The following is a 12,987-nucleotide window of genomic DNA, read 5'->3' as shown; positions in this document are numbered from 1 at the left end:
TACATCCTCATATATTAAATTTTTTTTTTTAACGTTTATTTATTTTTGAGCCAGAGAGAGACAGAGCATGAACGGGGGAGGGTCAGAGAGAGAGGGAGACACAGAATCTGAAACAGGCTCCAGGCTCTGAGCTGTCAGCACAGAGCCCGACGCGGGGCTCGAACTCGCAGACCGTGAGATCGTGACCTGAGCTGAAGTCGGACACTCAACCGACTGAGCCACCCAGGCGCCCCTGCATCCTCATATATTAAACTAACAAAAGAAAAACCAATGTGGGTGACATTATGGCAAAAGTGTTTCTTTCACTCATGCATTGCTGTCATATTCTATAATATATTCATGTTTGTTTCCATATAAAATTAGTGTCTCCAAATAGTTATTGAGTCAAATCAATGCTCCAGATACTCTCTGAAGCATCATTCTGTAGAGGCACCTGAGTTGAAAAGGCATTTAGCTGTGTGGCATTAGAATATTTAAAATTGCAGCATGCAATATTAATTATAACATCACATATTGCAGGTCTGGCCACATTTGGAAAACTGTCTTACCCTCTGACTCAGTAACCCCACACTTATGCTGCCACCACCACTATTGTCACTGTCATAGTCACAACCATTGTCATTTGCTACCATGATGTGGTAGGCATCAGATGAAGAGCTTGTGGCTGTCAGCCAGTTATGCGTCTTGATATCCATTCTCCACTTTTAACAAAAGATTATGAAATTTGGACATTTCTCTATTTTTTCTGGACATGGTCTGCATTTTGTCCACTTCTCCAAGAATGGTAACATGAATTCTCACTCACATGAGACGCTGAGGTCCATCCTAAACCTTCTCAGGGCTTCCTGAAGTGTAGTTGTTAAGTACTTTAGTCTACCACATATGCTTTTGGGTGACAATTATGAAGTTTCCCTGATGTGAGGAGTGTGCATATGTGTATTCTCTTCTCAACATTCTAAAACAGCACAGGTAGGAGATTATACAGGTAAGGGACATTTACAGGGAAGACAGTAATATCTAAACCACAGAAGATAAGAAAAAGATTACCTTCATTAGGAATGAATTATTCCAAGATTTTACCAGCTCAATAGCTCTTAGGTCTTGCCAACTAATGAAGTTGTGAAAATGATTTCCCGTTTTCCTAAGAATGATAAAAACAGTATTTTGAGACTCAATATAAATCAGAGACTATAGTAAATAAAAGATCTGGCACAAGAGAAAACAAAATTAGAGGCAACACTGGAATATCAAAGTATAATTTAATTAGATGGGGCTTGCCGAAAGATTTTTTCATTTTATAAACTGAACACATTTTGTAACAATTATAATGTGATAAATAAAATGAAATTCTAGATCAAATTCTATCAAAAAAGATATTCTTTTTGAAGCAGTACAACGTGCACACGTCTAAAACAAAACACATCTAATAAGAAGGCCTTTAAAGACTTGCTTATACACTTTAAAAAGCAAGAAGCCAATGCTTCCTCCCTTCATTTTACTTGAAACACACAATCAGATAAAAACATCTGTGGCTACACAGAAGAGCTGAAATATTGCCTGACCCTATTTCTATACCTCTCACCTTTGGGACTGGCTTATCCTCTGCAACCTACTAAGCTTATCAAAATTTGTCCAATTAGAAGAAGTTCAACAAACTCTGGGTCAACACTACAATAAAAGTACAGAACTAAGAAATATCATAGAAATAAGTCATTTTCCTTTTTGGCTCCTGCAAATTCAACCACTGACATCTACTAATCTTTGACATATAACTCAGGCTTGCTGTCTACCCTATTCCAGGTGCCCCTCTGTGTGAGTTTGACCACATTCAATTCCCTAGACTGTCATTTCCCACACTTCTTAAGCAGTCCACACCCATGGGCACATCCTCAACTTTATTACCTGGAAACATTCTACACCCGAAATTTTAACATTCCAATATATTAGTCAACACATCTAGCTATTATTTCAGTTCTCTCAATCTTACTCTGTAAATACCTTCCCTTCAGGGGCGCCAGGTGGCTCAGTCAGTTAAACGTCCAACTCTTGGTTTCAGCTCAGGTCATGATCTCACAGCTTCATGGGTTCACGCCCAGCTCTGCACTGACAGTGCAGAGCCTGCTTGGGATTCTCTCTCTCCCTCCCCCACTCCCACTGTTTCTGTCTCTCTCAAAGTAAATAAACAAACTTAAGAAAAAAAATACCTTCCCTTCAAACTCACTGTAACCATTAATCCCTCAAACACGTGTCTTCCTACCAACCTCTCAGGCTTCCGTCCTTTCCTGCATCCCATGATCTAGCATACTCTCTACCCCGTGATTCTCTCTCTTTTTAAAAATTGTGGTAAGAGGGGCGCCTGGGTGGCGCAGTCGGTTAAGTGTCCGACTTCAGCCAGGTCACAATCTCGCGGTCTGTGAGTTCGAGCCCCGCGTCAGGCTCTGGGCTGATGGCTCAGAGCCTGGAGCCTGTTTCCGATTCTGTGTCTCCCTCTCTCTCTGCCCCTCCCCCGTTCATGCTCTGTCTCTCTCTGTCCCAAAAATAAATTAAAAATGTTGAAAAAAAAATTTAAAAAAAAATTGTGGTAAGATATATATAACATAAATTTGCCACTTTAAGCATGTTTAAATGTGCGGTTCAGTGGCATCAAGTACATTTCACAATGTTATATATTACCATCACCCTTATTTCCCAACATTTGGGTTGTTTCTACCCCCTTGCCTTTGTGAATAATGCTGCTATAAACACTGCTATGCAAGTACCTGTTTGAGTCCCTGTTTCAATTCCTTTGGGCATATACCTACGAACAGAATTGCTGGGTCATCTGGTAAGTCTAGTTTTTGAAGAACTGCCAAACTTTTTCCCACAGTGCTGCACCATTTACATCCCTGCCACCAGTATACAAGAGTTCCAGTTTTTCCACACCCTCACCAACACTTGTTGTTTTCCATTTTTTTAATTATAGCCATCCTGATGGGTGTGAAGTGGTATCTCATTGTAGTTGATACATGTTTCCCCAAGGACTAATGATATTGTACATCTTTTCGTGTGCTTATTGACTATCTGTATATTATTCAAGTCCTTTGTCCATTTATGAATTGCTTTATTTGGGGTTTTTTTTGGTGTTGAGTTGTAATAGTTCTTTATATATTCTAAATATTAATTCTTAATCAACTACATGATTTGCAAAAAAATATTTTCTACCATTTTGTGAGTTTTCTTTTCACTCTCTTAATAGTGTCCTTCCCTTTCATTTTTCACTTTTTTTTTTCTTTTAACGTTTATTTTTGAGACAGAGAATGAACGGGGGAGGGTCAGAGAGAGGGAGACACAGAATCTGAAACAGGCTCCAGGCTCTGAGCTGTCAGCACAGAGCCCGACGCGGGGCTCGAACTCTCGGACCGCGAGATCATAACCTGAGCCGAAGTCGGCCACCCAACCGACTGAGCCACCCAGGCGCCCCTCATTTTTCACTTCTACTAATGAGAATCATAGCATTCACCTACATTCATGAACACGTTACTTCTTTTTCCTCCAGTGATCCAAACAGCCACCATTATCATTAGCACAAATCAGAGACATGATTTTCCTACTGTAGTCCTCTATCTTAGATGAAATTACAAAGCAAACACACCAAGATGCACACCAAGATGCACACCTTCCACATTATAGGCCGTAGTCAGTTTCCAGAAATCTAACTGCACATTTAAGATATCAATGACTAAATTTTCCTAGACATACATATGTATTTTTTTTATCTCAGCCTCGCAACCCTGAGATCAAGACCTGAGCTGAGATCAAGAGTCAGATGCGTGGAGAAACGGGAACCCTCTTGCACTGTTGGTGGGAATGCAAATTGGTGCAGCCACTCTGGAAAGCAGTGTGGAGGTTCCTCAAAAAATTAAAAATAGACCTACCCTATGACCCAGCAATAGCACTGCTAGGAATTTACCCAAGGGATACAGGAGTACTGATGCATAGGGGCACTTGTACCCCAATGTTTATAGCAGCACTCTCAACAATAGCCAAATTATGGAAAGAGCCTAAATGTCCATCCACTGATGAATGGATAAAGAAATTGTGGTTTATATACACAATGGAGTACTACGTGGCAATGAGAAAGAACGAAATATGGCCCTTTGTAGCAACGTGGATGGAACTGGAGAGTGTGATGCTAAGTGAAATAAGCCATACAGAGAAAGACAGATACCATATGGTTTCACTCTTATGTGGATCCTGAGAAACTTAACAGAAACCCATGGAGGAGCGGAAGGAAAAAAAAAAAAAAGAGGTTAGAGTGGGAGAGACCCAAAGCATAAGAGACTGTTAAAAACTGAGAACAAACTGAGGGTTGATGGGGGGTGGGAGGGAGGGGAGGGTGGGTGATGGGTATTGAGGAGGGCACCTTTTGGGATGAGCACTGGGTGTTGTATGGAAACCAATTTGACAATAAATTTCATATATTGAAAAAAAAAAAGAGTCAGATGCTTCACAATCCCAGACTTCAAGTTATACTACAAAGCTGTAATCATCAAGACAGTATGGTACTGGCACAAGAACAGACACTCAGATCAATGGAATAGAATAGAGAACCCAGAAATGGACCCACAAATGTATGGCCAACTAATCTTTGACAAAGCAGGAAAGAATATCCAATGGAATAAAGACAGTCTCTTCAGCAAGTGGTGCCAGGAAAACTGGACAGTGACATGCCGAAGAATGATCCTGGACCACTTTCTTACACCATACACAAAAATAAACTCAAAGTGGATGAAAGACCTCAATGTAAGACAGGAAGCCATCAAAATCCTCGAGGAGAAAGCAGGCAAAAACCTCTTTGATCTTGGCCACAGCAACTTCTTACTCAACACGTCTCCAGAGGCAAGGGAAACAAAACCAAAAATGAACTACTGGGACCTCATCAAAATAAAAAGCTTCTGCACAGCAAAGGAAACAATCAGAAAAACTAAAAGGCAACTGACAGAATGGGAGAAGATATTTACAAGTGACATATCAGATAAAGGGTTAGTATCCAAAATTTATAAAGAATTTATCAAACTCAACACCCAAAACACAAATAATCCAGTGAAGAAAGGGGCAAAAGACATGAATAGACACTTCTCCAAAGAAAATATCCAGATGGCCAACTGACACATGAAAAAATGTTCAACATCACTCATCATCAGGGAAATACATATCAAAACCACAATGAGATACCACCTCACACCTGTCAGAATGGCTAACATTAACAACTCAGGCAACAACAGATGTTGGTGAGGATGCAGAGAAAGAGGATCTCTTTTGCATTGTTGGTGGGAATGCAAGCTGGTACAGCCACTCTGGGAAACAGTATGGAGGTTCCTCAGAAAACTAAGAATAGGACCACCCTACGACCCAGCAATTGCACTACTAGGCATTTATCCATGGGATACAGGTGTGCTGTTTCAAAGGGACACATGCACCCCCATGTTTATAGCAGCACTATCAACAATAGCCAAAGTATGGAAAGAGCCCAAATGTCCGTCGGTGGATGAATGGATAAAGAAAATGTGGTGTGTGTGTACACACACACACACACACACACACACACACACACACACACACAATGGAGTATTACTCGGCAATCAAAAAGAATGAAATCTTGCCATTTACAACTACGTGGATGGAACTGGAGGGTATTATGCTAAGTGAAATTAGTCAGAGACAAAAATCATATGACTTCACTCATATGAGGACTTTAAGAGACAAAACAGATGAACATAAGGGAAGGGAAACAAAAATAATATAAAGGAGGGGGGCAAAACAAAAGACTGATAAATATGGAGAACAAACTGAGGGTTGCTGGAGGGGTTGTGGGAGGGGGGATGGGCTAAATGGGTAAGGGGCATTAAGGAATGTACTGAAATCATTGCTTCACTATATACTAACTAATTTGAATTAAATTTTAAAAAATAAAAAATAAAGTTAAAAAAAAAGTCAGATGCTTAACCCAGGTGCCCCAAAGACATATTTTTAAAATGCAAATTGTACATTATGTCAAAATAATTTCAACATGGCTTTATTTTTTATTATTTATTATTAAATTTGGGGCAATTTTTATACTTCAGAGACTTCCAACAGTTAAGAAAATTAAAGAAAAATTAGTTGTCAAAAATATGAAAATATTTTAATAGTGTTCTCTGATGCATAAAAGTTTTTGATATTGATGAAGTCCAATTTACCTATTTTTTTGTTTTATTAACTGTGCTTTTGGTGCCATTTAAGAAGTCGATGCTAGATTCATGGTCATGAAAATCTTCCTCTATGTTTTCTTTAAAACTACAAAGTTTTATCCTTTAAATTGAGTCTTTGATCCATTTTGTGAGTTAATTTTTATATATAGTATGTGGCAAGGGTCCACATTCATACTTTTGCAAATGAAAATCCAGTTTTCTCAACTTTGTTGAAGACACGTTTTTCCACATTGCCTGGTTGGTGTCGTCAAAAATCAGTTGACCATTGTATTTGATTCCTTAGGCTGCCATAACAGCTTAAGACAAAAGCAATTTATTGTCTCAGTTTGGAGGCTAGACGTCCAGAATCATAATGCTGCCAGGGCCACACTCCCTCTAAAATCTATAATGGAGTCCTTCCTTGCCTTGTGCTGGCAGTCTGTAGCAATCTCTGGCATTTCTTGGCTCATTGCTGCATCACTCCAACCCTTCTCCTTCACATGAAATTCTCCATATGTCTGTCTTCATGTGGCTGTCTTTGTATGAGGACACTAGTCACACTGAACTAGAAATCCACCCTACTGCATTATGGTCTCATCCTAATTTAACTAATTACATTCGCAGTGACCCTATTTCCCGAGGTCAAATTTTGATGAGCTGTTGTTGCTTCTGTTGGGTTATTTCCCCCAAATCTCCCTCACTCCTAAGTGTGAGATTACTGAGTCCAAGGGTAAGAAGACTTTCCAACTCCTCATATGTGGCCAAACCTGCAACAGTTGATGTTATAGTCAATACTGCATATTGATTATAATACCACTTCCAATGCCTTCTCAGCTATGGTGCCTGTACCAGATGGTGCTTCAGGGAGCGTCTGGAGCATTGGTTGTACTTGATAACTATTTGGAGACATTAATTTTATATGAAAATAAATATATTAAAAAATATGAGAGCAATGTATGAGTGAAACACTTCTACCATAATCTCACCCAGACTGTTATTTTGTTAGTTTAATATATAAAAATGCGCCTTGCTTTAATAACTTGTAAGACTGAGTACTGAGAGGTGCTATTTACAGGAAAGACAGAGTCATTATGGAGTTGAAAGTGGTTATAAGGAAATGTCATGAGTCCTGAATTGTACAGTTTTAAATTATACTATTTATTATGTGTAATTTTATATCTTAATGTTTAATTTTAGTCTTTAACAGATTAATTCATCAAACATTCCTTAGGGTGTGACTAATTCCTTCAGTCAGTGAGATGCGTAAAACGTATTCCTTTGAAAATAAATGTGATAACTCTAGAAATCTGGTTTACTCCCTCCTCAGGGATTGCTGATTTTTCTTCCTTGAGGGTTGGAGTTGTCAGTGTGTGACTTTTCCAAACTATTATTGCAAAGTGTGTATTCCTTGTTGTGTGTAGTCACTGAAGTTTCTGTGACTTCTGTTCTCTCTGTGTCAGTGAGCTGACAAAGATTTTCTTAAATGTCTGGCTCCAGAAAAAAACCATTAAATCTCCCAACAGACACTGGTTAAGAAAGCCACTGCAGCTGAGAGGGCTGGAACCTAAGTAAGCAGCTGTGCCAGTCCCGTGGGGCACCACCAAGGCATAAACCAAAGCATAAACATCCAAATTTTCTTAGGACAGTGTCCCTACTGCTTGTCCTAGTAGCAGCCACTCACTCCAGTAATGGGAGCTGCTTTTCCCATACCCACAGAAGCACTGAGGAGTAAAAGACAGTGGTCAGTTTGCACACACCCTCTTACCTGAGAGTAGTTGCCGCTACTTTCATCCAGCACTCCCCTAGTTGTTAGAAGGCCTAATTAGGTTCTAGAGTTTTGAAGCAGTTTACTACAACCTCTCTTTCCAGCTCAATGATTGCTTTGACCAATCCTCACAGGTTCCTACTCCATTATTCTTCATGAGGTTCTTTTTACCCCTTACCTTTCAAGTTAACCATCTATCTTCCCAATACCTAACCTGGGATCATTCCAGCTTTCTTCTGTGTCTGCTTTCTTTGTTTTTAAAAATTTTTTAAGTTCTTTTTTAGTTTATTTATTTTGAGAGAGAGAGAGAGAGAGAGAGAGAGAGAGAGCGCGCACAAGTGGGGGAGGGGAAAGAGAGAATCCCAAGCAGGCTCTGCACTGCCAGTTCAGAGTCAGATGCAGGGCTCGAACCCAGAAAACCGTGAGATCGTGACCTGAGCTGAAATCCGGAGTCAGAGGTTTAACCAACTAAGCAACCCAGGTGACCCTCCTGTGTCTGCTTTAAATGCCAGAACCTTGTGAACTGGTACCGATCCGTACGTACGGAATACAACCTAACAAAGCCTTCAATGTTTCCTCATAACCTCTCATTACCTCAACCAAATGTGGTACAAGTACAATTCAGATTTCTCATCATTCATGAAAAGTATATTCACTGTGGTAACCACTGTCTTCCTTATTTCCAGATTTACAGGCTCATTTCTATTTGACTTGACCATTCTGCAATACTGATTCCGGACCATCACTTCATCCTACCTAAAACTCACTTTCCTGGAGTGCCAGGGTGGCTCAGTCGCTTAAGCGTCCAACTTTGGCTCAGGTCATGATCTCATGGTTCAAATCTGAACCCCACTTTGGGCTCTCTGCTGTCAGCACAGAACCCACTTCAGATCCTGTCTCCCCCTCTCTCTGCCCCTCCCCTGCTGTAGCACTCGCTCTCTCTCAAAAATAAACAAACATTTAAATTAAAAAAAATAACTGTCACTTTCCTAAGCTTCCATGATATCACTGTGCTGTTTCTCCTCCTACCTCTCTAAGTATATGTTCTCTGGTTTCCTCTGTAAATATTTCTTCCTTTGACTGCCAGTTAAATGCTGGTATCTGCTGAGGGTTATATGCTTGGTCCCCTTCTCTTTTTAACTAACTGTTGTCTGTAAAGAAATCTGACCCACACTCATGAATGCTGTCAGCACAGGACTACTCACCCATCTACAACTCTAGGGCCAGCTTCTCACATAATTTCCATCCCCTCACAAATAGCTACCTTCTACTTATCTCCTAGAATTGCTCCATGCCACCTCAAATGCAACACATCCACCCCAAACCTGCTGCCCCTCTTTCTCTAGTGTGCCACACTTGGGTTAATGGTATCCTTTAGCTACTTCAGCCAAAAACTAGGGGGAAGTGGGGAGATCATCCTAAGTCCACAGGGATTCTGTTATATCCCTGGAGTTTATATTTTAATGGAGGGGAGAAACAAATGAGTAATTAAAACTATCATTTCATATAAGGATGATGCCATGAAAGAATGCATGGTAAAAGAATAGAGTAACTGGGGGTGGGGAGTGTTTTTAGGTATAAGAGCAGAGACTTGAATAAGCAATTGTCTTCAAAGACACTTCCCCGTCTTCCTCTCATTCCTCTCAAATCCACGGTCTACCCTGATTCAAGAATATTCTTTCCAGGGGCACCTGGGTGGCTCAGTCGGTTAAGCATCTGACTTGGTTTCAGCTCAGGTCATGACCTCATGGTTTATGGGTTTGAGCCTCACATCGGGCTCTGTGCTGACAGTGAGGAGCTTGCTTGGGATGCTCTCTCTCTCTCTCTGTTTGCCCCTCCCCTGCTCGTGCTCTGTCTCTCTCAAAAATAAATAAATAAACATGAAAAAAATTTTAAAGAATATTCTTTCTAAAATGTAAATTTGGTCGTATTACCCTTCTGCTTAACAGCTTTTGATAATTTCCCACTACTTATAAGAGATAAACTCTTTACCACAACAAATGGCCTTTCCTGGTCTGGGACCTTGCCTTCCTCTCCAGGTACAACTCAATCACTCAAACATTTGAAGGCCTACTATGTGAAGGTACTGTTCTAAGTGTGAAGGACCTAGTGAGAATAGGGCAGACAAAAATCCCAACACTGGGGGCGCCCGGGTGGCTCTGTCAGTTGAGCGTCCGACTTCGGCTCAGGTCATGATCTCACAGCTCGTAAGTTCAAGCCCCGCGTCAGGCTCTGTGCTGACAGCTCGGAGCCTGGAGCCTGCTTTGGATTCTGTGTCTCCCTCTCTCTCTCCCCTCCCCTGCTTGTGCTCTGTCTCTCTCTAAGATAAATAAACATTAAAAAAAATTTTTTTTTAAATCCCAACACTCATGGAACTTCTTACACCTATGGGAGATATGTAATAAATAAATATTCAAATAAGTAAATAAGAATTTTGGATAATGATAAGTGATATCAAGAAAATAAAATGGTAAATTGATGGGCAAACAAAATGGTCAGGGAAGGTCTCCTGGGAGAATGATCTCCATGGTGAGGTCGGAATGATGAGAAAGAGGTAAGATCTCAGGTAAGAGCGTTCCAGATAGAGGGAGCAACAAGTGCAAAGCTGCTCCTAATAAAAGTAGGAACCAGTGGGAATGTTCAAGAAACAGAGAGCAGGCTAGTGTGACTGGAGCACAGACTAGGAAGAGGGTAGTCAGAGAGAAGATCAGAGTCAGGAAGAAGTCAGAACCCTTGGGTATGGTGCCTTCCCTATTTCACCCTCCGAATTCCAAAGTACCTTTGATTCTTCAGACACTCCATACTCTTGTGCCTCCTGTTTATGCCCTTGATTTGCTCTTTTTACTTAGAAAGCATCTATTCACGGGGTGCCTGGGTGGCTCAGTCAGTTAAGCATCTGACTTCGGCGCAGGTTATAATCTCATGTTTCATGAGCTCGAGCCCTGAGTCAGGCTTTACATTGACAGACCGGAGCCTGCTTTTGATTCTGTCTCCCTCTCTCTCTGCCCCTCCTCCACTCCCATTTCTCTCTCTCTCTCTCTCTCTCTCTCTCTCTGTCAAAATAAACAAGCAAACAAGCAAACAAACATGAATATATTTTCTACCAGGGAAACCAAATACTCAATTACTCACTTACTTACTACAGGACGAAGTCCTATGGAGGAGAAATACAGAAGGCCATGAGTATCCTTAACAGGAGACCTTGCCTAGTGTAAAGGTCAGGAAAGGCTTCTTTGAGAAATGACAACAGAACTGAGCTCTGAAGGATGAGGAGGAGCAAACGAGGAGAGTGAACATTGCTGACAAAATGTGTTACACATTCGAAGGTTCTCAGGATGAAGCATGGTGTGTTAAATGTTAGCACAGCTGAAGAACAAAGGGATAAGACCACAAGAAGAACGAGGCATCATTAATTCATAGCATGGTAGAAGACAATCTAGAATACTGATCTTAAAAAGTAACACATATTCCAATATTCACTTAGCAGTGATGTGGGTTTGTTTTACCTATGTCAACAATAAAAAAACAAATGGAGGAAAAACACGACAAGCAATATGTAAATGAGTTGCCTTAAACCTCTCTAACACAGTGTACCATTCCATGGTTCCTAATGTATTTCTGTCATAAGTAATTGGAAAGAACCATTAACACAAGTATCAAGTACTACAATAAAAGATATATTTGGTGCTGTGGGAACACAGTCATTTACATACTTGTATTATGAGACTGTCAATTTCTTGAGGGCTAGTCTTCTTATTCATTTTCATATTCAGCTCTGTAGCCAGCACACTGCCTTACTCCCTGTAAGTCCTCAAACAGTTACTGAGTGAATCTCAGTTTGCCTGCATGACTCATAGTTTGTGTTACTAATTGGCACACACCCTGATCTGAGGTTAGCTGGCAGAAGCCTCCCTGAGAGACACAGGGATTGAAGGAACAAAACAGATCCGATTTTGTAGAACAAATTTAAAACAACCAAAATAGAGGAGATGTACTATAGCTATGGTCAGATACAGGCTAAACACACCACTGACTAAATACATTGAAAAATACTTTAATCTGAAGAATATGAAGAAAAGTCAAGGCCTGTAAAAAGTTAATAAACACCAAGCATCTCAAGGAGGGGAAAGGAGGAAACAAAAAAAAAGAAAGTTAAATGTTTTAGGCTTACTGACAGCAACAACAGGAAAACAATGTTTCTATGGCCGTGATGATAGAAATGGACGGTGACCGTAGGGGAAAGAAAGAGTGAGTTGGGAGGAGGTGCTGGCCAGGTCTGGAATGCACAGTAGATTGTGCCAGGGTCCTGTCAATCTCTCTCTAGAAAATGAGCTCAGAGCTGTGCCCACTCACTCCTGTGCTGTATCTCAGCTCTTTGTTGGGGAGGTTGTAGATCTGCCAGCATTATGTGCTACATGGCACATGGTGCCCAGGGAGCACTATTTTAAGACTCTATTATTTTAAGGTAAAAGAAGCAGAAAGCTTTGTGTGTGTGCGTGCGTGTGTGTGTGTGTGTGTGTTGAATATCTAGTATTTCCTACAAGCAAAGTTTCCAAAACTCATGATGAAAGAATATGAACATCTCAAAAAAGGACAGCCAAGAAGAAAACTCAAAATTCATTGTCTGAGGAAGAAAGCCTATCCTGCCAAAATGACAACAACACCAATAAGGGAAGTGAATGGTCTTGGATGGTCTTGGAATCTGACCCTTCTATTTCTCCTAAAAGTGAGGTATGGTCCTACTGCCACACAAAAACTTTGCATCCTAGTATTTTGACCTTCCTGTCATGAATGACCTGGAATCTAGGTTCTGATGAAAACAATCAATGTGGCCAATGATCTAATCTCCAAATCCAACAAAACATGACACTTCCAATCAGTTGTTTCCCTAGGAACACTCTCCTGCCTCAACTTCCATACCACCCACTTCCCAGATATGTGTTTGTCCTGTCATGCTAGCTTTTTGCTTTCTGACTCCCAATTAGTTGGGGGGCAGGGTGGATACTCACTGTC

The 12,987-nt window shown here is 40.6% G+C and overlaps 1 protein-coding gene across 5 annotated transcripts in view; it reads right to left on the bottom strand.

The window, feature by feature from the left end:
- The window catches only part of GK5 (glycerol kinase 5), an 80,048-nt gene that overhangs the window by 54,596 nt on the left and 12,465 nt on the right, over positions 1-12,987 (bottom strand). For all 5 annotated transcript variants that reach the window (XM_019438470.2, XM_019438468.2, XM_019438460.2 and 2 more), the window contains one exon: positions 1,048-1,141. In XM_019438470.2, coding sequence (XP_019294015.1) covers positions 1,048-1,141 — 94 coding nt within the window. The remainder of the gene's footprint in view (positions 1-1,047; positions 1,142-12,987) is intronic.

Source organism: Panthera pardus, unplaced genomic scaffold (genome assembly GCF_024362965.1).
Source record: "Panthera pardus isolate Hobbes unplaced genomic scaffold, ASM2436296v1 HiC_scaffold_16, whole genome shotgun sequence".
NCBI classification, from domain to species: domain Eukaryota; kingdom Metazoa; phylum Chordata; class Mammalia; order Carnivora; family Felidae; genus Panthera; species Panthera pardus.
Note: the sequence above shows the minus strand (reverse complement) of the source record. Positions and strands in the feature narration are given on the sequence as shown.